General features: G+C 39.6%; 1 protein-coding gene across 6 annotated transcripts in view; it reads right to left on the bottom strand.

The window, feature by feature from the left end:
* The window catches only part of WIPF3 (WAS/WASL interacting protein family member 3), a 37,969-nt gene extending 13,287 nt beyond the window's left edge, over nt 1-24,682 (bottom strand). For 2 of the 6 annotated variants that reach the window (XM_066554916.1, XM_066554956.1), the window contains exons 1-2: nt 24,603-24,682; nt 10,554-10,720 (exon numbers count right to left, since the gene is read on the bottom strand). In XM_066554916.1, coding sequence (XP_066411013.1) covers nt 10,554-10,667 — 114 coding nt within the window. In that variant the 5' untranslated portion in view covers nt 10,668-10,720; nt 24,603-24,682. Of the gene's footprint in view, nt 1-10,553; nt 10,721-23,071; nt 23,359-23,660; nt 24,046-24,285; nt 24,378-24,602 lie in introns of those variants that run through there. The other 4 variants (XM_066554931.1, XM_066554938.1, XM_066554924.1 and 1 more) reach the window with 4 other exon arrangements.
* Nucleotides 24,683-27,100: the final 2,418 nt, after the last annotated feature.

Raw genomic sequence — 27,100 nt, 5'->3', positions numbered from 1 at the left:
CATCCCTTCAGAAAAATAGTGTGAGCAAAAATGGAATCACAAGCTCAGTTCTAGTCTCCAAATTTTTAAAATTACATTGTGGAAACATGGTGGTGCAAAAGAAAGAGCCAAAGCAGTGCTCAAGACACCGGAGGCAACAGCTCAGATTTCAGCAACTCTGTTTTGACTGTCAGCCCTGAAGTCTGAGGGGTGGGTGGTCTGCCTGCACACAACAACCTGTACTGGGAATGGTGGGGAGGATTCAGCAGCAGAGACAGGCATTTGGTGAATTAATGTGAGATGCAAACAGACAAGCCACAGACAGCAGCAGATTATCAATCTCTTGATAATACTTCAGATCAAGGCTGGATCCTCTCTGGCAGAAGTGTTTTTTGTGAAGCACAAGTCACCAGGTCCTGTGCAGAGCTACTTGGTGATGTGCAGTACCCTGTGGTGGAGTGGCAGAGCCAGTGGTTTGTAACAGCTTCTTCCAGTTAGGAGTTCTGTGAAAGTGGATTGCTTAGTTTAGAAGAACAACTCTCTACTTTTACACTTTCCATACATGGACCACTCTAGGTTTGACCCTGAATAATCACAATCTTAACATCCTAAATTGAGTTGTAGCAGACAAATTAAGAACTGAGAGACTTTTTCTAGGGAAAACTGACTGAAATGCATGGCAATGAGCTCAATTTCTGGGTACACTCTGCTGTGATATTTGCATCACATTCAGAATGTCACTTTACATCACCTTCAGAATGTCACTTTACATCCTGCAAGACAGATGGGAGCATTGACCTACCCTCTGGGCTCCTACAATACTTAAAATATTTAAGAGACATACGTGCTCAGATACTAAAGTGATGTAAATGCAGAAGACACCAGCCATTTGAAAAAGGTTATATTAATACTAATTATAATCTTCAGATTTTAAAGAGTACCCCTCCACACAGAAACGGGGAAATCCTCTGGACAGGTAGTTCACTCAGTTCATACATACTGTCCTATAAATGGCTTGTATTTACTCTGATTTTAAATATGCTCTTGAATGCATTTGTAAAGTACTTCAGGTAATACAGATCTACATAAACAGGACAGCTGCAGGAAAAATGTACCTCTAGCCTTCTGGACAACCCAACAACCAGGCAGTCATGGGCCTTTCTTTCAGAGTAAACCTATCAAGTGATGTGAAAAGATGATCCAGTACTAAAATGATCCAGTTCTAAATTAGATAGGAGCCATAAGTAAGATAAAATAAAGCATTATTCCATCCAAAGGCACTACATACTCTTACTCAGAGAACTTAATAGTACCAAGTATTTATACTTCTAATGTGCAATGAATTGTATCATCATAGTAGATTCCTTCTCCTGGTCATATTTTACAGGAAACACTGGGAGGACACCTGTGTATAAAATTATTTATTTATCTGAAATAGATAAAAAACTAAAACAAAAAATTCAAAACATATTTAGCTTTTCCCTAATTATTTTGTGAGACATATAACAATAACATTAAAGACCAATCAATACATTTGCCATCACAATTTTATTATGGGCAGAAGGAAAGCTCTCTCTCTTTTGCTGACAATATAAATTATTTCTATTAATCTGATGGCAATTAACCTTCTTTTCTCCCATTACCAGTTTTTCCTCCAGTAGAAAAAATCCCCCAGATTCAATGCAGAGATCAAGCACAGGTACTGGCAGAAGGCATAAGTAGCATATATTTTAGTGGAAAAAGAGATTGAGGACATCCCTTGCTTTCTTATTTTTCTCTGCCATGCTCAGCCAAACCTGCACAGATCCAGGCTGAGGCAAGTGATTGTCACCACTGCAGGATGAAACACCTCAGGTTTGGCTTTAAGGTAAAGATAGTGCAGTAAGATAAAGGCTAATCAGAAAGCTCCAGGATAAAGGATATTTGATCACAGAGACAAATATTTATGGGGGGAAAAAGAAATTGTTCCTGAGCCAGTCCTGGCCTTCTCTGGCATCCAATCTGTCATGATTCAGAGACACAACTGAAACTAAAAAATGCAAGAGAAAAAGCCTACAAATATGACAGTGGACAATTAAAACCAGCATCTAAAACAGCAGGTAGGGCAAAACAAGCAAGAGCTGTGGAGGCAGTGTAGTCAGTAATGTGATAGTGCCAGCTCTGGTCAAAGAAAATGTTTGTCACTAATGAGAGACAACCAAGACACCTAAACCTTAAATAAGGGATGTATAAAGCATCAAGAAAGAGCAGAAACCACTGGAAATATAACAAAATTCCCCAAATATTATTTCAATATTAACAACGACCAAAATTCTGGTGTAAACAAATACAGATTTTTCAGGAAAAAGGACAAAAAAGGTGAAGCTGGCTGCCTAATGCAGTATGTGCATCATGTCAGAGATAGCTGAGAATAGGAGAGAAAAACACAGCTTGTTTGTGGTTGGTAAATCATCTGAGAAAGGATGATGAATGTTCTTACTACCCATATGGCACCACAAGACTTTCCAAGCAGGGGAGAATGAAGAGAGAGATGATGACTGGGTCCCCATCCAGCCATAAATCTCTCCTACTTCTTTGAAAGAAAGCCAGGCACTGGATTGGTGCTCACAACCGTCTGGAAGGGCAGAGCCCTTGAGTAAGGGGCCTCAAAGGGCATGAGTCTGTTAAAATACCCTTCTGGGACCACTGATGATAAAAAAGAGTGGACCAAGAACAGGGGAGAGACCTGCTTGCAAGCAATCTACTCTGTACCTTCCTTCCACTTAACCACAAGCTGCTGACCACAAGTGTTCCATAAGGAGATTTCTGTAACCATCAGGACTAAGGTATTTAAACAAATTCAGCTCCTCAAAGAGTGCATCCTTTCCAAAAGCAGAACTGACAGAAAAAAGTAATATTGCCAGTAAGATGCCAGAACAGTCTAACAAACTACAATGTCATAACTTTTTATTAAAAGAATGAAGTTCTTTTGGAACAAAGTAAAACATGGAAGTTGACCAGAAATCTCAGTGTAAACTGACCAGCATGTCTTCCTTGACATTGCACAGGATTATAAAAGTCATCTATCCAATTGTAGCTCAGCATGAAATCTGAAACCCCAGAGGAATTTGGAACTTGATTCCAAGATCAATCCACTATTACTAGTCTAGAATTATGCCAAGAATTAATGATTTTACATTTGCAGCAGAAACAGTTTGCCCAGCAGGCAAGAGCATTGCTTTTACAAAGAATTCTCAAACCAGCAGCTAAAGTCTCCACCAGGAATGTGCCAAGAAAAGCAGTAGCAACAAAAAGAAGGAGCTTATTAAAATATTAAACTCAGTTTATTATTTCATCACAACACAAACAGGAGTACCATAGAGAAAAACATTGTCATCCTTCTCGTATTTTCATTACATATGCATCAGGTGTGGTTTCACTCATACACTGTCAAATACAAAATAAAATAATCAAAATACCCCCCACCTTCCAGTTTAAGGAAAAATCTAACAAATCTCAACAACAAAGTAGATGTCTTCTTTTACTTTAAATATTTTTAACTGCTTGTTTCTAAACAAGCTTGGGAGATCTGGTACCTGACAGTTTTGGTTCTGTTCACAAGAGAGTGCTGACCTCTAATTTAAAGCTTTTTAATTATGGGAGACCTCACCACAGTGCAAGACTCTACCTGCACAGTCATTTGCATTATCAGAGCCACTTCTGTGTTTCTGCTGTGTGGCATAGGACAAAACTAATTAATTCTTGGCACCTGGTCTGCCTGGGCAAACATGGCACTCTCTCAGCCTTCTAGCAAGCTGAGCTTCAAATGCTTCCCATGCAAGGGGTCACTCTCCAGCCAACTTTTCTGAGGGAACCCACAAGAGGGAACCTGCCAAATTGCTTCCTGGCAGCTTATGAAATTATTGTTTCAACAGACAGGACCAGCACTTGACAATTCCACCTACACCCAGCTCAGTACTGACTACCCATGATCTCAGTCTCCATGGCACAAAGTTCTGCAGTCTGAGCCTGCCAGGTTGAAAAGGTCATTGAGCAATGTGTGTACTTAGATAGGCTGAGTCTACCCTGACCTTGTTTCTCAGCTCCCAGCTAGGGAAGTAGTGCAAAAGTTGTTATGAATCTCTTCCTGGCACTACAGCCACCGCCTAGTCCTGGCTTTAGTCCCAAGCAGTGAGGCTTTTCAGTGTTAGCAGAGCCTGGTGCCTGCTCTGCACCTGCTTAAAGCAACCACCATACACAATGGCAGGGAACAGAACACAAAAACCAGCATAGCAGGAGCAACTTTCTTTTAAATCCATGTTCCCAGTGCTCATTTTAAATACCACCAGGAATCAATGCCACTGCACCCAAGAAACCCTCTTTCCCTTATGCTAGCACCACTGTATCAGATAATATAAAATCTTGTATACTAAAGGGTTCAATTGCTCCTGCCTCAAATGGAGCAGGGGGGTTATTCACTAGGGTGCACTTAAGGTTTTCCAGTGTGGGTTGAATACAAAAAATGCAACAGAATAAGTAGGATCATTTGTACCTGCTGAGCTTTTCTGTAGGTATTTAACTTTCTGACACCCACATTTTAAATGTAAATTCTGACTATTCTTGTACTAAAAGAAAACATGCAGTAACAGAAGCCACCAAAATTAAGGCGGTAAAAAATTTAAACTACTCAAAGTGTTTCCCAGCAGTCCAGAAAGATCACAAGTCAAATACCAAAAATACCCTGAGACTGGTTTCAAAAGCTAATTTTGGACTTCATTTTTTGATTTCTAAACTTTTGTGATTCAAAGTCCCATGATAGCCTCTGCATCAATGAAAAGAAAGGGAAAACTCTTACATAAACAAGAAAATCTGAGGGCCTGGCATTGCAATGAAAATGTCAAACAGCACAAGGCTGAAAACATTGCCATGGGGGCTGGTGACACTAGCACTGTTTATTCTCTCTGTCTACCATTGCAGACTCCCCAGAATGACAAGGGATACCATGAGTAGTGGCAACAAAAACTTCAGCCGGTAACAACCTATACACATCACAATTTAATCTCTAAGAACACTAGGCTATTTCTCATACCCAGTTACCTATGCAGAAGCTACTGATCATTCTAAAAATCCTTTTAGCATCCACACAAAATTATGGTTAACCCAAGAGAGAACAACGAGAAATTGGCATTTCTTGCACTCTCACCTTCCAGCCATTCAGAGAAGTCCTACTCAAGCGTTGCTATAATTTTGAACTCTCTTTTAATTAAAAGGCTAAAAGTATAATATTAATTGACAGATGGAATTTAATATGTAGCCACTGCATACACTAGAGATGGGGTATTAAGGGCATTATTACCTTGTGGTTAGAATGGTAAATTAACCTATTAGTTGTCTGCAGCTAGGGTGCTTCTGGTACCTGGGCTCAATCATTTACAGCTGGTAAATCCACTCTGCAATTTCCATACTTGTATATTATACAGATGAAAAATGAAGAGAAAGAATGCTCTTCAAATGCATTCCATTCCATTCAGACATATGACATTATGAAGAAACCTGCAGAACATTCTCTAAATACATTTAAAATGGTGACATAAGAGTTCTCAAGTGAAGCATTCAAGAAGATTAGCAGCTAGGAACTATATGCAATCCATGTCCCTCTACCTGTCCAGATGAAACAGAGCAATGGCAGTCTAGTATTTATGGGTTTTTTTCATCTTTACCACATTTCACAGCTCCCACTTACTCTTTCTGTATTTCTTGACCAGAAATACAGAAAGCTACAGGAGCAACACTTTGAGATACCACAGCTATGCAATCCCAATTTTCCAACAGCTGAAAATTAAGTCAAATAAACCACACAAAGATACAGCATTTTTCTTTCTACATGATTCACTCTCACCTCTTTATGAAAGCAGACGGTGTGAGACATGATATATTATTAAAACACTATACATCAGTATCCTGAATTTCAGCTGTGCTTTGTCCAGCCCTCAGCACAGTCTGTGTGATCAGTCAGTCACCAACAAGATTATCAAGCCTGCATTTTCCCTCACTCCAGTGTTTTACCTATCAGCAATAAATATTGTGCTTTAGTATCTCCTAGCCTCCATGACAAAGTACTAAATATGATCTTACAGCTCAGATAAAATTTTAATAAACACATTCCTAACTATTTTGCAATTGGCACCATGCACAATGCTGTTCTTTCAGTATTACACTTGCATGTCTAGAAGTCTGAATAGAAACTTGAGAGATTACTTTAATTTTTACAATAAATTATTAGCAAGCATGACCAAAAATTTATGCATATGAGTGCTCATATGTGCACATTCACTCATACTATATTTGGTAAGACCAAATCAAAATACCATAAATCATCATTATCTTCAGCCAAGATGTTTTACATATGCTGTTTGTTCTCTTTCCAAAGAACAGTAGTGCTAAATGTCAGAGGAGCAAAACCAACTCCCACACAACTTCAGATGAACACTGTAGCTCTCTGAATTTCTTGAGAAGCTGAAGGAAACAGCTCAGCAAGGCTTTCAATCTAACAACTGCATGAAGGAGGGGAAAAACATCCCCCCAAGGGAAACTATCAGGTAATGTTTTTCTCAACCTTGGAAATCCTTCTGTGTAAATCAGTATTTTATCATAACATTATATAATGAGAAATTGCTTTTCTGAGTTTTTTATTACAGAGTAGAAAATAAGAAAAGAATAAAAAACTTGGTAAACACTGACAGGTTTATCTACAACAGTAATTCTGTTTTTAATTTTTAAAAATTTTTAACTAAATAAGGATGAGGCAATTATTATGCTTAATCCAAATGCTATTCTAGCATTCATCATTGTTTCAAGGTTCACATTTCTATCACCAAAGTAAGCATATTACTTTCTCCTTCTGCTATCCTTGTTTCTAGTGTGCCACAAGGCAGCAAATAAACACCTGATGCTACTTTATGAGCTTTAATCATCTGGTCCATTGTGATTTTGGGGGTTAATTTCTATGCTAAGACTTTATTCATAACAATTCTAAAGAGAACAGAAGTATTTTCTTAAACTCCACAAACATATGAATCATTAAACAAACATCTCTGAGTAAGGCACAACCCAGCAGGGCTGCTACACATCCACACTTCCTCCAATATTAACATTTTAATAGGTGATGACTGATCTTAACATTACAAATTCATATATACAGAGGCCACACAGCAGTAACAGTCTTCACTGCATGTAATAAGTGAACAGGGTTTATCAAAGCAAAATTCTCTCTTGATCCTTTTCTTGGGAAATTAAGCAGAGAAAAATTTTAATCGTCTCAGTGGTGACACATACTCCAGAAAATATGACAAGCCAAAACTAACCTGGTTGCCTCATATGCCAAGTTAAAGGCAGGACTGGTAAAAGAAATAGATTGGGAATAAAATTAAATTTTTCATGAGCAGAAAGCTTTAAAAAAACCCCAAAACTACCAACCTCTTCCCCAAGACCACCAACAAAAACTATTAAAAAACCCTACCTTACATGGCATGCCCATAAACTAAAAGAGCTTTATAAAAAGCCTCCTGTGTAAGTGTGCTTTGTTAAGGTGTAGAGGAAAAGGGAACATAAAGAGAATTGAATTCTATAATCCAGTGCCAGAAAATACATCAGGGCATAGTTTTATTCTGCCTACTCACCCCTCTCATCTCTATGACCCCCAGAAAGTAGGCATTTGAAGACATGGTCAATTAATCTAATTAGCTGTATTTGCATTTTGACTCAGCCACCTGCATCTGCTACAGCAGACATCCCACCATTCCCTCCTGAGAAATCCAGCAATTTGTTTCCTTTTAAGTTTGGTCTAACAGCCAGTAGTTTTTTTGGCTGTACAGGTGGCTCTTAGCATGTCTTAAATACCATCTCCAAATCACTTTGTATTGTCTTGTAACAACTTTTGTGAACAAAATTCAATACAAGTACTTACAGAATATCAGCAAGTGCAAAAGTCTTAGAAAACAGTAGGGACAAGGCCAAAAAACACTAGGAAGGAAGTTTCTTCTGCCTTAAGAGTCAACAGGACAAAAAAGTTATGTGCCAACAGTGATTAGAATTTCCACGAAGTTAAGGACTGCAAAATTATTTGGGATCAAGGCTCACAATATTAGCAAAGAAAATGTGCAGAGAAAACATAATGTGATGACTACTTCTGCTAAAAATCTCTTGATAGTGAAAGCAGGGGAAAGTATGGTTCTCATGGTACCTCTGCAATAGCATCATGAAAAACTACAGGTTCTAAAACCCCCACCTACACACAGACATTTTTCTTTTAACATAAATCACATAAATTAAACTAGTGGCTCACCCGCATATCAATAGTAAAATTAAAACCTAACTTTTAATTGCTGACATGCAAATCTTACTCCGATTTAATCATACCAATATAATAAAAATCACTGTGCTGTTTACTTTGGAACTTCTCCAGCTGTTGGCCAAATAATAACTTAGTTGCTTTGAAGGTTTTCCTTAAAGCTATACGCCTGTAAAAATTTTTCCTTCTTCCATCCCCAACTGTAGATCTAGCAGCTGTAACAACAGCTGGGCAGATTAGCAACTGTGAAAGACAAATGCCAATTTCTAGAAAAGGGCTTTCCAGTAAAAGAAAATAGGGTCTGTAGCAAGTTTCTGAAGGCTCCCCAACTATAAGGTTTTACTCTGTAACTTGGCACCAGCTGGAGAGCAGCCTCCTACTCTGTGCTTCTGCTGAACTCACCAGGCAGATTCCTGATCCTGTCTCTCATTCAGTTTTGACAGGGAAAAGTAATTTTGCTGTTGCAGAAAAAACAATGTCCTACCACGCTATTTTATTAATTATTTGTGTTGATACTCTTTTTAGTATCAAGACTTATTAAAAGCAAAGCTTCAATATCAGACAATAACTAGAAACACATCTAGTATGTATCATGTCACCAAGATGGAGCTGACTCAAAATTCTGCATGTCTTATACGGAGACCACCCATTTGAAACAGAATGATCCAACTACAATATGAAAACAAGCCTTCTTGTATCAAAACCCTACCACGGGAGTGGGTTTAGTTGTCAGAAAAGAGAAGCGGAAAGAAAAAATCCTAAACTTGTTCATAATGATCCTTAGGGGTCCTTTTAGCTTTCTCAAGTCATTTATAATTGGTGTATGTTAGAGGAGTCTAAAAATGTCTCTAGATACTTGTCTGATCTAAATTTATTAGGATAAGAACATTTGTAGCTTCTGTTGACTTTAATTGCAGTTGTGAGCATTAAGCTGCTCACAATATGCAGCCCACTTATTTCAGCATCTAAGTATAGTTGTGTACCAGCCCAGAAGTATTGCTAATTGGAAACACTGCTCCTGGTGCCAAAGTTGAAGCTGAATGCTGAAAAGAATCAAACACTGCTTATTTGATTTGCTGTCTTTATCCTCCTCCTCCTCTTCATCTCCACAACTCATGGGGAGTTTTACAAAATTGTTCAGCCTGTAAAGTAGCAGAAAGAAACTTGCAAAGAAACCTCCTTCTGGAAAAAAACCCCATAAAATAAGAGCATTATGAACAATACCAAACAAAATCAACCAACCTTCCTGGGAACAAAACCGGCAGAGATGCCAAGGGATGCAACAGAGAAATGCAGTTCTTAAAAAAAAATAAACTAGAAGTACATTTGAAGTACATTTTAAGTACCATGTACTGTTTTGCTACACAGTCTAACATACTGTGCAAATAACCACAGCAGTGACGGAATAATGTATGAAAAAAGTCAGGGGAGATTTTATGATTTGAACAAACCGTGCCAGGTTCCACTTTTTCAAAAAAAGTCTAAGAATTTCAATGCAGAAACAGGTTATGACCAACTGATCACAGAATTCAAGGAATTACTTAAACAGGTTTTACAATAGGTACAATAATTGATTGTGAAGGTATGGAAATGTAATACCCTGAAAGTTCACCCAGAGCATCCTCCTCTTATTGCAAACATGCTGGCAAGGCACATGTTCTACTTCATGACACACACAGTAATGATCTGCTACAAGCTGTAATTGTTCCTGCACATGTACAGAAGAATATTGTGCTGTATCCCCAGGAAGACACCGTGTGCTAGAAAGGGCAAAATGTACAGCTGAACACTGTGAGTCTTAATAGGAGCTGTAAGAAAAAGGAGGAAGAAATTAGTACTTACCATCTGTACCATTACCAATACAAAAATGAATTCCCTTTGGCTGGAAAAGTATTCACAAATGCTAAATTCTCACCATATGCACTCTATTCATCTCAAAACCTTTTGATCATGCACTCCTAGCAGTGACAAAATTTTTGAGCATGCACCCCAAAACACATAGGTTTATTTCTTTATAAAATATACACATGTATGACTGAAGTTGCAGTATTTTCATCCCACATACCAATGGATCATCTCACACACCCCACTTTGGAGATCACTGCTGTAATGAACAGAATCAGTGCCAGCAAAACAAACATCTGCCCCAGATACTTGCTATGAATATCCATGCCAAAACCCTGTGGGCTCTGAGCTGACTACTACAGCTAAGCTTTTGCACACAGAAATGAAAAGTCAATCTTACCAGTGGTGGTGGTGGAGGGGGCCCTCCCGAAGGTGGTGGTGGAGGGGGCCCTCCCGAAGGTGGTGGTGGAGGTGGTGGAGGAGGAGGTGGCGGCGGCGGTGGAGGCACAGGCATCTGCTCGGATTTCTAGCTTCACCCAGTTGTGAAAAATATGGCCAGTCTATGTCCTTGAGGAGAAGGAAGGGAGGAAAAGTGGAAGAATAAAAAGAAAAACAGAGAGCAATGTGTTTATACACTGCAAGCTGAAGATCGGCCAAAATATCTAGCTCTCAGCAGAGTGAAGACTTTTATACTGCACTGCTTCCAAAAGTACAGCACGAGCAGCCTCATTACAGTTATGATGACAACACACATCTAAAGAACAAGCTCACGGATCTGGACCAGTGCCATGAGTACCAAATGCATAGATGCTAGCCTGTCCAACTATTACATCTTGCCTTAACCTAGCCCATAGCCCTGAAATGCAATTCTGCAGAGAACAAATCACAGTTGACCACATGTAGACACTCCTGCTGGGACCAGACCTCAGTTGACTTTAAGCCAGAGGTTTGCTGCTCTAAGGAGAGAGTAAGGGACTTTTTAAGTTCCTCATGATTTAATAATAAATAAATAATTCTGCAAATTAATGCTTCAATTACCAAATTATATAATATCAAGGACCAGACATCTCAAGTGTTAAAGTCAAGTGTTTTCTTGCCATTTTTAAATGTCAATTTTCACAATTCTTTAGTAATACACTGACAAAAAGGCACATATCTTCCAACAAAAGCTATATGCTTTTCTTTTTAAAAAAGATCTTTTGTAGAATGACAGTGCATCATTCACTGACTTTCATACCTAACCATGCCCTCAGCATGACTCAGTCATCATTAAAGTTAACAAGAAACCCCTGTATTTCATTAGTAAAGTTGCAAATGAAAGTACAGGCAGTGCCAAGGAGAGGCCTATGCAAGCTATGCTTGAAATCTTCTTTTGATAGCGACACTTGGATAAAGGCTCCAAACACATCTAGTTTTACATCTTGTTCCACATCCATGATGTCATGATTATTTTCTGATACTCTTCACAAAGTCATATGAAACAGTGTCAAAAGCCCTACAATAACACAAAATATGTAATATGCTTTGTCTTTTCTTTCTGCAAGGCTTTATCTTAACAAGAAATTACATTGGTTTCTCACGTTTACTCTTTATACATCTCTCTAGGTCATAATTTGTTTCCCTGACTCCTGAAAGGTCTTAGAAACATTTTTCACATTTTAATGTTTTACTAGAAATTGATGTTAAGTTAAAAAGACCACAATTCCCAGAACCTGTTCCCCTTCCTTTTTAAAAACATGCTTTTACAGAATCATCTGTGTAGGGAGGAGGCATGACAGTTAAAACTGGAAAAGTTCAGGAGAGAAGATAACATAGAAATGAGGCAAGTTAGAATCTTGAGTGGAATATCTGGCTGTTTTGCTAGAGGGTTAGCTTGGAAGAGTCGGTGAAATAAAAATGTATATGCAGACTTGTTCACTTCCTAGCCAGTGTACATGAACAATATCCCAATAATGTCGGAGTATTTTTCTCCTTTTCTATCTTGTAAAATACTTAATGAGAGATCAGTCAAAATTAAACATGCAGAGCCTCTGAAACACTCATTTTCTCCCTTGAGAGATTGCTGTGCAAAGGGCTGGCTGATCAAAGCACCCTGATCTGTAACAGAATCAGTTACAATCACTTTAATAATCTCTTAATGAAGCTTTCCAAGAAAGCTGGCATCACAGCATCTCCATCATTCCACCCTCATCGTTGCCCTATTCAAAAACCCATCATCAGAAGATACCTCTTTTCCTCAATTAAACCATTCAAAAACATGGACATAAGGAGAATGAGTCTTCCCAGCTAATAATATGTTTCGGGTTAGTATCTTCCTACCCTGCAATACAGGCCTTTTGTCTTCATTAAGGATTTAGAATGGGAAATATGCTCTTAGTCAAATTAAGAAAAAAAAAATTCAACCCACGCTCCTGTGGCAGACCACATGAATGGCAGCAGGAGGTAGAGCACATTGGAGGCAAGCAGCAGTGGGAGAAAGGAAATGGGAATCAGCTCCTGCTATTTAAAAGTCACAGTCTGAAATGCCATCAGATGACTTTTCTAGCTGCCTCTCCATCAGTCCCTGCCCCAGCACTTGTTCCTACAAATGATGCAGCCTAAATTCAAGGACTAGAAACTGTGTAGAAACTACAACCCAAAATTCAGAGAAGAGAAAGTTGTTCACCATGTATCCCACTCCCATATACTCCATATGTCTAGTGGCATCAGGGCTAAATGCATTCTGTGAGGCTCTAACACATAGCCCTTGAATGAAATACTGGAGGCACCATATAGCTTTCCTCTAATGTTTTCTCAAACCCTCTACAAACGAACCATCTTTCAGAAAATCCTGCTGACATGCCTTCTTTAGTCTCTTACCACAAATTTGGAGGCTCAATGCCCTGACCTTGGCATGCTTTTGTGTGCACATTAAAACTCATGGTTTTATACCAGAACTATTACAGGGTAATGCCTACACAATGAAGAACCATAGAGGCTTTGAAAGGAGCACTGCCATCTCACAAGTAGACAGTGTATGGTGATAAAGACAGGAATCTTCAAGCTAATGTACAATAAAAAACAATTGGCTCTTAACATTTAGTCATGACTGCACAATCTACACTTTTTAATATGTAGGATTGGCTATGATAAACTCCTTTGTATTACTGCAGCAATATCACATGGACTGTATTGAAAGACAATTATGGAGAAGGCTGCAGCATTTCAACACATTACTTGGAGGCCTCTGTTCCTTGGTTAAAGGCTGCATTTCATTTGCCTCTCCCCTCACTATATTATATATACATATATACTCAAACATGTACACATACATACATATATATATGAATATATATATATATATATAACCATAAAACCCATGGTCAGTAATTTCACACAGTAACTTCAGAACATGCCAAGTTTATGGATTTCCACATAACAATCAAAATAAACTCTGAATTAAAACCAAAAAAAGGAGTATCATATTGATCAGTTGCAGTGTCTGGTAAGAGCCAGGTAAGAGGGAAATGCTACAAAGGATCCTTAAGGCACATGTGCCCTTTCTCCACTCCTCTAAATATGCATATCTATAATTGGAAGAGAGGGGTCTGAACTATCCCTGAGGGACAGAAATAAAAAGATAGAGTTCAAAAGGCTGGCAAAGTGGAGGGTAGAAGCCTATATGTTTTGTTTAACCTCAGTTTCCTAAGGCAAGAAGCAATGTAAATCTTACCTTGACTTAAATATCACAGAAGAGAATTGAGCCCAACAATTATAGAATTTATTGCAAACAAAAAAAAAAGAGAAGAAAATCCAAAACCCTGCCTTTTCTAGTCCACTTCCCTACCAAAGCAAGGTTGTACATTTTTTTCTAGTGCTTTCTGAAGTCTAATTTTAGGTGTCCCAAATAATGTGGCTTTTATTATTTCCCTTGGGAAGCTCTTTCCCAGTCAAATAACTCTTTTAGTTCAGATTGCCTGACACGCAGCCTAATTTCTCCTTCTCTAATTTGATCCCATTTGCACTCCACTGCACATGACTCTACCTTGTTCCAAGCAAAATAGTTTCTCCTACTGCTCTGCATCAGCTTTGTGGAATATAAGCACTGTAATTCAAAAGTACATTTGCAAGGACTTGTTATACTTTTGGAGTTGTTTTACTTCTCACAAGGCAGTGAACTTTTCATCAGTCAGAGAACATTATTACTCTTCTCTGATCTCAAAACAATTGGTCTTTTTTTGTTCTGTTGGTAAGGATAATTTTGAACCTGGTAATTTCAGGTGTCACAGATTGTTCTTTGCGTGTTCTCACCACATGTGCTTGAATAGCAGCTGGGTTAAAGAACAACTCTGCAGTCATCAATGTAAGAACTCAAGCTCCAGATTTCTGAAGGCCCAAATAAAGCCTTCACCCAGAATTTAATCTGAAGTGTCAGACAAGACAGAGGAGGTGCAGATCTTTCTTCTTCATGAACTGCTCGCTCAATCTTGTGCTGGATTTGCCTGTGGGAAACTCAAAACCTCTGCCTAAGCTTTTCTGTAGCTTTGATCTCACTTTATTCAGCTACCAGACATGCACAAACTCTGATCCAAGTGCTTCCCAAAGGTCTCCTGAAGCATCACTGCCACAACCTCAATGCAGGGCTCACACTAAAACAAAAGCCTGCTGGGAGCAGAAATCCACAGTAAGAAACAGTGGATTTTGGACAGCAGCTCACATGTCTCCTGCCACACTGACATTCAGCAGAACCACCACAGGTATGCCTGCAAAAACTATTCTAAAATGCCTTCACCCATCAAGGAAAGGGAAGGCACAAAACAGCTATACCTTTTATTTAGTACAATGTCTAGAAGGGGAAAAGACAGAGGAAAAAAAATCACAATTATTTAAATGTGCATAATATGCATTTATGTACTAAAATTACTCTAAATAGGGGTATTTTTAAATGGCCAGTGTCCCTAGGTCTTTAGGTGGTATGGTCATTAACATGAAACAACACGGTTGGAATTGAAAATCTGACCCTTATAACCACATTGGAGAAAGGATTGCAAAATAACAGATTCATTACTACTGGATTTGCAATTACTGCAGCTGCACACCCTGAAGTAGGTAATTCACCTTTGGGGAAATGTACAGGTTTTCTTCCTTCAAAGGAAAAGCTGAGAGAGATATTTCAATGGTGTGCAGGAGAGCTTATCTATAGTATTTGTCTTGCTTTCTTGATTAAAAACTTAAGAAAAAGAGTAGACCACAACATGTTTTTACCTTTTAAACAACTTTTATATAATCAAGTATGATTTTCTGATAAACCGTACTGTTCTGAATTATAGCTTTTAAGCCCTTATATTTCAACAGAAAAGTCAAATAATTTCAAAATTACCTGTGAAAAAACAGCATCAATAAGCATCTGCTCAACTTTCATGATCTCAAAGGTAGACAATAGCATAATTGTTTAATTTGCAAATTGCTCATTTGCTCCTGCGAAACATCACTGAAGAATTGCTTAAATCACTGGTATGAGATCTCCACAGATCTTTTAAAGACAGTCAAACACATGCAGATACAGGGAAGATTAAAACAGAGAACAGTAGATGTGTGTTACACAGATCAACTTTCCTGCTGTCACTATCACACAACTGGAAAAGACCTGGAAAAATCTTCTGTTTGGAAAGAGCTGGTCTAGATTCTAATTTTAAGATAATCAAACCATTTAATATTTAAGCATTCGATGCTACATTTTCTTTTCTTTTCTTGAGAGTGTGAATGACGTTTTGTGTTTAGAGAATCCAACAAGAAAGAATCAAGGTAAAGCCTCTGAATATCAAGTCTCTTTTTCACCCTACAATGATAACCCCATTCACAAAATGATGCAGTCTCTGCTGCACTTGAGACATTTAAGAACTGTGTAGAAGTGTCAAACTGTTAGAATCTTCATTTACAGCAGGAAGGCAAATACCATACACATACCCATCTTATATATATAAGACTTTCACATGTATATTCCCACAGCTAAGAAAACTCCAGCCTTTCACCATCTAACAGTTGTACATCAGAATTGTGTAAAACTTGAGAGAAATTACTGCTCTCAGTCACCATTTACATCACTGCAACTTAAGGCAGAATCCGACTTTTTCAATTCCATTGGAATGTGCAAACTTTAAGGAAGGGCTCTTTCTCCATTAAATACCTGATGAAACACTTCTAAGCAGCATTTGTCTTCTACAGGGTCTGTAGGACTGTCTCACAGCACGTAACAGTATCCTGAATTTAAGCCAAGGACTGTAAGTTCTCCTTAGCTTGGACTATTTCCACCAGGCTTAATGCAGTTAAGGGCTGCTTCCCCTTTCTGCCTGAAAAAAGCCCAGCATGACTCTTATTCTGTCAGATGCCTGATAAAATTGCCACAAACTGTCCAGGGCTGACCCAGCAGAGACTACAGGAATTTGAAGACGCCTTGCTTCCGTGTGTGCTGTGGGCAGATCTCTGCTGGGTTCCCTATGGTGCTGAGGCCAGAAATTACAGTGCTATGTCTTGACAAACCTCCCTTCAGAGGCAAAGCTGCACAGATGACTTCACATCCCTACATATGACTGTTTCAGGGTGTAGCTTCCTCTGCTCCATGGGGATCTGTCAGAGAAGACTGATTGTAAGGGAGCAGAATAAGAGAATTCATCATCCTCTTTTAAATAAGGACTAAGAGAAAAGAACAACACATACCAAGAAGAAATATGTTGTGCCTGTAGTAGTGTTAACCTGAAGTTAGAGAGCCCAAAGACAAATGAGGTAAATTAGAAGTAATTAGGACTTGCACAAAGACTTAACTTTTCAAAGGAAACAATTTATACAAAGGGTTTCCTTGAAATTAATACCGCATCATCCACACAAAGACAGACATGGCTTGTTTCACTGCCAGCTATACAAACAATGGTGAATTTGATATACAGCCATTAGCAAAGTTAATCATTTGCCTAAGCTAAAGAAAGTGCAGCTCAGTAGACATTCAAGGTCACAGCCACATTCTGAAGACAACTGTTTACTCTTATACTCCTCAAGAGTATCAGTGTGAGCAGTGCTTGATCTCTCTCTGTAGAGGTAATTCGATGTTTCAGGTTAACATCTGCAAATTTTGCAGCCTCTGCTAAGAAGCTAATTGTAGGTTTTCACATCATTGTTAATGAGCTATTCCTTTATAGTTATTAATATAATGACTATCATTTTTATAATACAGAGTTATTTGAAAAGTACACTTGTACACAGAATGGTTTCTACAAAAAAAATTTTCAAGCATTGTTTAACCAATTCCTTTAAGAGAAGAAAGTTTTGCTTTCCAATTAAGTAGCTAGCATCAAAATGGAAAATGCAAACAAGGCAGTATTCAGCATCTTGCTCTTCTATATTTGCTACAGACAGCTCAAACCTTGTTTTAAACTGCCAGTCAAGTGAAAAGAATTTGCAAATATGGGTATTGGAAGACTAGAGGACTTTAAAAATCCAGTTCCTAAATAATTCTGAAATTTCCACTTTCAACCACATGATATTTTATCAGAGCTCTGATTTTCACAGCTGTACATCTTGAAATGATAAATTTATAGAAACCTGCATGCATGTCATGTCAGGCTGATAGCTATCAGCTTAAGAAACAGTCTAATACTGGCAATGCAAGGAGAATAAATTTTGCAATTCAACATGCACCATGCTTTCCTACAATACAGTTTTAGGCCCCAGCATGGACTGTGGTCACTGTATGTGCTAAGGAGAACTGTCTTTCACAAGGGATGTAAAACATAATGATCTGGTCACCTGCAGGAATAAGTTGTCAGGGAAATCCTCACCTCAAAGAAAGAATGGGAAACTTTGATTCCAGTTTTCAGTGAAATTGTGATTACTTAGTTTCTATTCTTGTGGTAAAAATGTTAGCCCTAATGGCCTAAAAAATTAAACTATAACTTCTGAACATTCATTCTCACTTTCATGCCCTTTTCTGTCAATCCTGTTGAAGCTGCTGTCCCATTTCAGTGACATAATTGATAGCTTCATCTCAGATGTTCTTTACACAGGGTAGGGCTTCCATAAGTACAAGTACATAATTATAAACTCTTATGTTATTAAGAAAGCCTTGCTATGCTACCATAACATTGCATTTTTGTTATTTTAACTAGCTCATTGTTCTGAAAAAATAATATGTAATATGTTCTTATTCTCCCTTAAGTGTCAAAGCTGAGATCAAACTGCCTATGTGCATAAAGGTGTAAATATCTTCCCTGTACAGAAAATTGTTAGCTGTTTTTAAAGGAAGTGCACAAAGTACCTAGCTCCAATTTTACATCCATTTACTCAGGACAATGATTTTACTTTGTACAATGAACAGCAAATTGCAGTCATTTGCAACTGCAACAAAAAAATTTTCCTGATAAAAGATGTTTTGATTTGTAGGCCTAGTTCTGAATTGCTAATAAAACAAAGTGCTGAGAGAAAAACAATATGAGTTCATTAAATTGAAGTTTCAGCCCTTTGACTTATGAAAGGTCTTCACTGGTAATTCCCTGGGAAAGGCATTATATTTAGAGAGGAAATTGTGATTGATACGTACCTGTACATATGGCATAAGCAACGAACATCAGGGATTCAAAAATACTCAACTAGCTTTGCTGCCTGATGAATAAGGAAAATTATTCTAGTGATTAAATGGCAATAGAAATTTTTTTTGCATTTGTATCTTTCATAGGCACAAAGGAGAAAAGTGGTTTTCTTTGAACAGCTCCCAAGTATACTTGCAGAGCAATCAGTATCTGCTACCATCAGACCAAGCAGGTTAAAGATGAGGACTCACTTGTTTCCATGAATTCTGGTGTCAAGTTTTATGCTGGCTTTGGCCTTCAGCTTTCACATTAACCAGCCTGGATCTGGCCCATCCTCTTTCTTTACTTCACTTTGTGAATATTTCTCCCCTTTCCTAGTGGTTTACCAGTCTCTCCATTCCCACTCTTCACTTTCTTTGCCCTTGTCACCATTCACTGCACCTTTTGCCTGCTGTTGAAGCAAGGCAAGGCAAGAAGAGGCATTTCATTTAAAAGGTACAGTTGTCTGCCCTGGGGAAAGAAACACTGCACATGGAGTAAAATTAAGTAACTCTGCATGATGATACTAAAGGTTCAGCACAGGCTACTAGTACTGAGAAAAACAGAAGAAATGCAGAGCTAGGCTGATCCAGCTCTGAAAAAACGCAGAAAATGTGATTCTAGGAGATATGAGGATGTACATCCTGACTAGAACTGGTAAGTATTAGTGCAGATGAACTAAGCTCCACCTGATGGATTGGATAAAAGATTGAAGTATTGGAGAAAAACAAGCAGGGAAAGGAGCAAAGTAACCACAGCATACTCATTTTGCAACTACTCCAGGCCTTTGCAGCTCTTGGTACAGTCTGTTCAGAGCAAACCCAAGTACCCCCACATGGGACTGCATAATTTATCCTACTGTTAAGTCAATGTAAACTCATGATCACTTGATCCAAGGATATTTTGTACAATCCGCTTTTGCATAATTTCCTTGCTACTTAGTCATTTCAAGGCTAAAAAAGGCTTTCATTCTGCATTAAATGCCCTGTTAGGCTCCACATCTATCACTCACACAGTATTTACACAGATATTCCCCACCCCCTCTGCCAATTTACTAATCTAGGGGCTAATCCATCTCTTATTTTTATATTGCCAAATTTTCCTTTGTTTTCAGTAGAAGTGAGATCAGTTCTTTAGGGTTTAACTCTGAAAATACTTCAGGATATATGATCTGCAGCAACAAAAGTAACATCACTAACATGTTAAGCTGTTCACACTCATGCAACTGACCAATAAAAGCAACTTTCTATCCAAATCCTAGGCAGAATCTGACAGATATTTTTGCAGTAATTTACATATCCCCAAGAGAAGCAAACATTCCCTCTGAAAATAAATTGCCAAAACCCCAGTCTGTTTTCCTGGTATATAAGCCAGTTTTGCCTTTTATGCTTCTTATGATTTTCTTTACGTGTCTACTCAACTAACACAGCAGATACACATATTTTGAACAGACAGAGTGTTATTTATTTTCTTCTTTAGCATATAAAAATGTGTAACTGACTTGGACAAAAGCCAAAAACCTGCCAGGACTATTTTATACACATCAGTAGTGCTGCTGCATACATATTTTTCTCTCACACACAACTATGCCAGTTAGGAAAGCAGGAACATAATAGCTTTAAAACAATGAAGGTACAAAAGAGGAACAAAACACCCCAAGACCTCCTTTGTGACTGCAGTACTATATTCTCTCCTCCTCTTTTTTCTTTTTTTTTCTTTTTTTGTTACTTATAATGAAAAGAGGAAAACATGATATAGTAACTAGAAGTTAAATGGTAAGGCAGTCATTTACAGACCTGTGCATGGCTTGTGAAAGGCAGCAACACAAAGGGGTTACTATCTCTAAACCCATTCATTCACTTCCTTCATTTTACCTCTCTCTTATGAATGAAGCAGAAGCACTGTAAATTTCCAGCCAACACATCCATTTGTCAAGGCAGGCACGGCAGTTGCCACCAGGGTAAATGGAGGATATAGAATATCCATTACACAGAAGCTGCAGAGCAGACACACTTTGTTTAGTTTTCTTGGACACTTGTAAGAGCAGGGTCAGGACTGAGCAAGCGCTTTCATGCTGAATTTTCTGTTCTTATGCTTAGAGAACTTAATTATGTAGGGACTTTTGGCCCAGTTTCCCCCCACTTTTCACTTTAGCACTTACCCTGCAGCTATAGCATAGCTGCTATGTTGCTCTGCTCTGCCTGGGCTAGCTGCAGAGTGACACCATTCACACCACAGAGAGTTATCTATCTATTTGTAACAGGGAAAGATGACACAGGGTCAATGCAAAGAAGAATTAGGCTCTCCATGCATGACCTTACTTGAGAGAGAGATATTTCTGGTAGTGAAATCCGTTTCAGCTGTTGTTTCAATTACCATGGCATGAAAACATGCTTTTTGCATCTTGTGGAAATCCTTCAGCTGTTTTACATTCTTTCAAAGCAATCAAAAGGCAGCTTTACAGCTGTCATGTATGTAATACTGAATGAGTTCACTTCACAATACTCAGAAGTCAAATTAAGGTGGGTGTATTCAAAAAAATATAATTTTGCCTGAAAATACAGTTTCTTTCCAATCTGGAAGCCCCAAGGATGTTTTATTCTGTTTGCAAATATAGCACTCTTTATATCTTTGTTCATCCTGGCTATGAAGCCACCAGACAACCCTGATGCAGAATGACCACAGATAAAAAAGCAACTGTGAAGTACCATTAAGGTTTGCTGCTACATGCCCATTTTCAGAAAGCTTCAGTCTCAGAAAGACAGTAACTACTTTGTGTAAGAACATAGACTAATTGAGGAAGATCTGTAAGAACAGTGTTAAAGGCAGCCCAGAAAGCTGCATCTCAAAACTGCATAGCAGCCACTGGTAAGTCAGTGTAATGTGAGTACTAAAGACTTCTAGATAAAAGACTTGACTGGGTATCTCACTTGATTGCTATGTTTATTTAGATACTAATTTCATCTACACTCTGAAGAAGATGGGAATTTTTATTCTGGTGCAGCAGAGCCTAGCATCATTTTCCCCAGAGCTTCAACTTTTCATGTGTGATCTCGTTTATTAGAACTTCAATGAACTGCATAAAATACCTACATAATAATGCAGCAGATGCTCACACACATGCAGGATCAGTAACTAACAGGGCAAGAAAGCTGAGCTGAGCCTGTCCAGTCTCACCTACTTCACATGACTGAACAGAACTAGTCCCAGTCACAGAGAAGAAAAGCTTCCACAAAAGCAAATGTGTCTGAAAAAGTAATTATTATAGGTGAGTTATGACTTATAAACAAAGAGATTTCATATCAGTCTTTTCCCTGTTTTGCTTCTCTTTGGAGCTAAAATATTTTAAAATATTAATACTAAACTTTTTAATACTTAATATAAGTTTTTTTTTAATATGTAAAATAGTAAATTGTGTTATTCTGCTTTGGAGTTCTCAACATCTGTCTCTTAAAATGTGCAAATATTTTTCTATTTGTTATGACTAAGATATTATTTTCTGTTCAAGGTCTTCTTTTCAGAGGACAAAGAGTTTCCCAAAATACAGACCTCATCAAGCAATAAAATTACTAAGTACAAAGATAATAATGTGAATAACTATTAGCATCTGGCTATATCCTGTTAGGACAAACAACATTCAACAAACAGTGCTGACTTTTATGGTGTGACTGCTGAGATGTGACAGTGCTATGTTTTGATTTACTGTTAAAAACCCAACTATCTAAGTACTTTCTGCAAGTTCAGATTTAGTAGTCATTATGGACAGACTCCAAACATTGTGAATTCCCATACTGCAGTAACAGAAATTGAGATGTCACAGGATCTTTATTTATATATATTTCCTCTTATAGGTGAGGAAAGAATGAGAGAAAAAAAGAGGAAGTCGCTTTGTATTATACTACACGATTTGATAAATACAGTCATATGTTGCCCTTTCCAGTGCAGTACAATCATAGAATCTGAATTTCAAGTGCATCTCAATTATTTTCAGGCATAGATCCAAACCAGCAATAACTTGAGCACTGCAGTTAATGAATTAAACATTGCATCTGCCCCTAAGCAACCAAAGTCTGTATGCAAAGCTGGTCAAACTATTTATACACCCCTGTCTTTAGAGAATATATATCCTTTATTAAAAAAAGACAAATAAAAAAAAGTTTCATACTTCAATTGCAAGCCCCATTCTGTAACCTGCATCTGGTCCAGGAAAAGCATCAACTCCCACAGCATTCTTTCTGGTTATGAGTCTAACCCAGATTTTGCCATCATTATTTTCAGCAAAACAGCCAAAGCAGTCTATCAATTAAAAACCCACACTTACGCAATCTGCTCTAAGTGTCCCACACCGAGCTCCTCATATGTTATCTTGCACATGGAAGCCGGTACCTGCCAGCAAAGCAGACTCAACCTTTCCACTGCACGCAGGGCACTGTCCCGTACGAGCCGTGGGTGGCAGCACCGCCTGCGCATTCCAGCCGGGACATGCTTTGGGTCACAGCTTCACGCAGTGAACGGGAACCATCCCCACGCACACAAGTGCCTAACAAGTGTCCCAGCTCCGACTGCCATCACGCAGTAAAGTTGCATTCATTTCCTTGATCATCTGCCCTATGGCTTGTCCTTCAGTACAAAGCACGCGAACTGAAGATGTTAACAAAGATAATACAAACACACGTTGTGAAATAAACAGGAACTTGCACGGCAAACACAGATGGAGAAACTGAAAACACTGATTGTATCAGGAAGCAGTTCAACGACTTGATTCATGCAGCGTGCACAGTAACAGGTATCACTGCTATCGCAATTTCAGCAATATGTCACTGTCTGAATCAGCAGGAGCACTTGCAGACTTTAGCCGAGAAATCCAGACCACCCCAAGACTGTTTGGCGCAGAAATCATCAAACTTTACCTTCTATCAGATTCTTCTCCCAAATCAGACTTACTTTGCTATCTTTCAGAAACCTCGCTTAGTGACATTCCACTTTCAGAACCAAACAAAACAAAGGCACGCAGGTCTCATGTGTCCTTCCTATTCTCAAACTCCTGAATTTCTTGAGCGACACAAACCCAGCCCCCCTTCCCGACTCCAGAGATGCTGGCTGTCACATAACCCATCATCTCTGTCTCTGCAAACTCCGAGCATATCCACAGAGAAATAAAAAATCCGCGTGCTACCCTTTACCAACACATTCCCTGTCACTCTGAATTAGCACTAGCAGGCTGATGCGAAAGTCACTAGATTTTAGCCTCAATTTTATCCATGTTAATTATTATTAAACCTTTAAGAGCTTCTTTCCAACATCTCACCAGCATTCCCCCTCCAATATGTATATAAGTAGTTAATACACGGTACTTTTCACAATCACTCAGCCCCGCTTTCCCGGCTGACCTATTCCAGCGCATCTACTTCAATGACGAGAACTGGGGAAAAAAAAAAAACCCACTCAACAACTTCTTGTCATCCACCGCCGCCGGAAAACAGCCCTCTGCTTGACACAACAGAGGAGCAGCACCGCGCACAGCCCGTGCCTGACCTCAGCCACGCTTCCTCCTCCGCCGCCGGGAGCACCCACATCCCAGGGGCGCGGGTGTCGCGGTCACCCGGTGGCCCCGCTGCCCCGCCGGCCAGACGCTGCCCGGGGCCGGGACCGAGCCGCGGCACCAAATTTGCCCGCCGAGTCGTCTCTGACCCCGCGGCACCGGGGAAGCCCCAGCCCCGGCCCGGGCCCCAGCGGGGACCGAGGGGAGGCGGCGGCCGCGCCCCCGCTCGGCGCTCCCGGCTGGCCGAGCTGTGAGGGGGCCCGGGGCGCCGGGGACCCCCAGCCCCGCCCCGCGCCCCCGCCGCGCCCACCTGCTCGGCGCCGCTGCCGACGGGGCCCGGGCGGCTCCTCCCGGGCAGAGGGCGCCAGGTACGGCGGCCGCCCGTCTCCCCTGGCGGGGGCGGGGAAAGGAGGGCAGGGATCTTAGGATCCTGAGGGGGAAAAGCCCGCCCCGGTCTTCACGAGGGAATAAAAATAAATATGTATTTTTAAAAGTAGTAATTTAACACACATGCACACACATACACAGCCCGCCCACCCGCGGGCCCCACTTTCTACCCCCAGCCCTGGAGCGCGGCGGCTTTGGTGCGAGGGTGAAGTCCGGCTGCAGTCTGGCGCACCCTCCCACGTGCTGGTGCCTCGGCAGAGCCAAAGCTGTTTTTGAAAGCCCACGTGGATGCCACAGTGGGAAAATGCCCCATGGCACGGAAAAAAGATGGCACTACCCTGTCCCCCTGCCCAAACACATCCACCTGCCAAACCACTTCTTCACTGCAGTGCCCTGAGGGCCTTGCACTTGGAGCTGCCTGGGCACCCTTGGCTTTTGTATCCCTGATTGCGCACTAGGAAAAAAAAATAAAAATCTTGTTTTCTTCTGGATTTATTCCAAGGCTGCTTTAAGATGGGAATATTAAGATCTTGCCCTAATGAGCCTTCCATGTTTCTGCCAGGACAAGGGAGTTGCAGTGGACGAGCCTCCCAGATAGCTGGAGGAATGGGGCACCCCGAGTTTGTCATGTGCAAGTGTCTCAAGAATGATGATGATGATGATGAATTAACTTAAAAATCATAATGTGAGCTCTGGTCTGTCCAGCAGCCTTTGGATGGTGTTTTCAGAGAGGCACACTCATCTTCACTGGATTTCTCTGGAACACCTGTTCAGCTGTAGAAATATAAAATGGTGTTTTTCATTGCCTTGCTTGCTCATAAAGCAGACCAGGCAAATCAATGTCACTTGGACCTGAATGATGGCAATGTCAGCCTGAGATTGGTGGAAAGTCAACAATGGGCTGTTGTGGCACTTCTGCTCATCAGGGCACGGGCATAAAAATCAATGCTCTAGATCTCCATGTCCTGTCTGTCCAGATGTATGAGTTTGATTTATTATTCTGAAAATATCCTCTTGATTGCTTGCCAGACAAAATAATTTAAAGTCCTAAGTATCTGCCTCAGTTGCTTCCACAGCGGTCAGGGAGCACTAAATCCACTTCTAGCTGGTCACTAGATTGAACTTCAAAGCACAAAACAAAGCCAAGAGGGTCCTAGGTAGCACTCCAGAAAAATCAAAATATCAGCATTTACTTAAAAAAAAATAAAATACCACACTTGAAAACTGCTTTCATTATTCATGCAAATTAGTCTCAGCTGAGACTTGATTTTAGATTGCTAATGCTGAAATGAACTTTGTCCACCTTTTGGATTAGATAGAAAAAGAACTTCAGAGGAACAGGCTGCAAGAGCTGTAGGAAAAAACCTGGTTTTGTCCTGTTTCCTTCATTTGATTTCTTTCACTTTCCAACAAGGTCCACATAATTTCTGCAGAATTTGTCCAGTTCAGCAGCAACCATTTCTACCCTATGGGGTTGGACTGACCCAGTACAAAGGTTGCACACTGGTCTGGTCTGAAACAATCAGCTTTTTCTGTGGTACACAGTTTGCCCACATTTAAAACACTGCAGGAGGTACCATTGCCTCTTGGCTAGGTACAGAAACTTGTCATACATTATATTTCATTCAGAGAATCCTACTAGATTGCATGCCTAGGAGTTATGAAAGTCTTCTCTTTCTGTTTTGTCTTTGGGAGATGTAGACAAAAAGGAAAAAGGAAAGAGGTGCTTTCCTTTTCTTTACAATGCTGAATTGGAAGGAAGGTACTGGAGCGCTTGATGGCAGTGGAATAGGCCAAAGACTTCTGGGCAAACTTCAAGGAGTTCTGTGAAGGCCAGTGCACTGAAACACTCATTTCTTCTAGTTGTCCACATGTAATCCTCCTCCTCCTCCTCTCCTGCTTGTCTTCCTCCCAGCTGTATCTGAGATCACAGAAAGGGTAATGCAGCAGGGACAAAACTTACCCTACATTATCATATAGGATGTGCTTTTCCTGGGTTTTATTATCTTTCCTGGATTTTATTGTCATTACCAATTTAAGATTATTTGAAGTGCTTTACATACTGAAAATTTGCCTCAAACATATTTGTAGCTAACATTGATATGCTTTACAATGCATAGCCATAAATACAATTTTATTTTCCATACATTCTGCCCGCATAACTACTAAAAATTATGTTGTGTATCGTAATTATATTTCTACTCTTGACAAATACTTTTCAATATGAATCAAACAATACATCAATCTATTTAGAAAGAGAGAATCTCTGTATGTGTCTTAGACTTGGGCTGCTGGTTCTCTGTAGTTCCTTGGTACCATTTCACAAGCAACTGTGAGGGTTTTTTTGGGTTTTGTCACAGGTTGGGAACATGTCTCTGAGGTTGAGCTGGAGAAGATTTTCTGAGTGTCTGTGTTGAGCAA

The sequence above is a fragment of the Molothrus aeneus genome, chromosome 1, assembly GCF_037042795.1.
Source record: "Molothrus aeneus isolate 106 chromosome 1, BPBGC_Maene_1.0, whole genome shotgun sequence".
NCBI classification, from domain to species: Eukaryota; Metazoa; Chordata; class Aves; order Passeriformes; family Icteridae; genus Molothrus; species Molothrus aeneus.
Note: the sequence above shows the minus strand (reverse complement) of the source record. Positions and strands in the feature narration are given on the sequence as shown.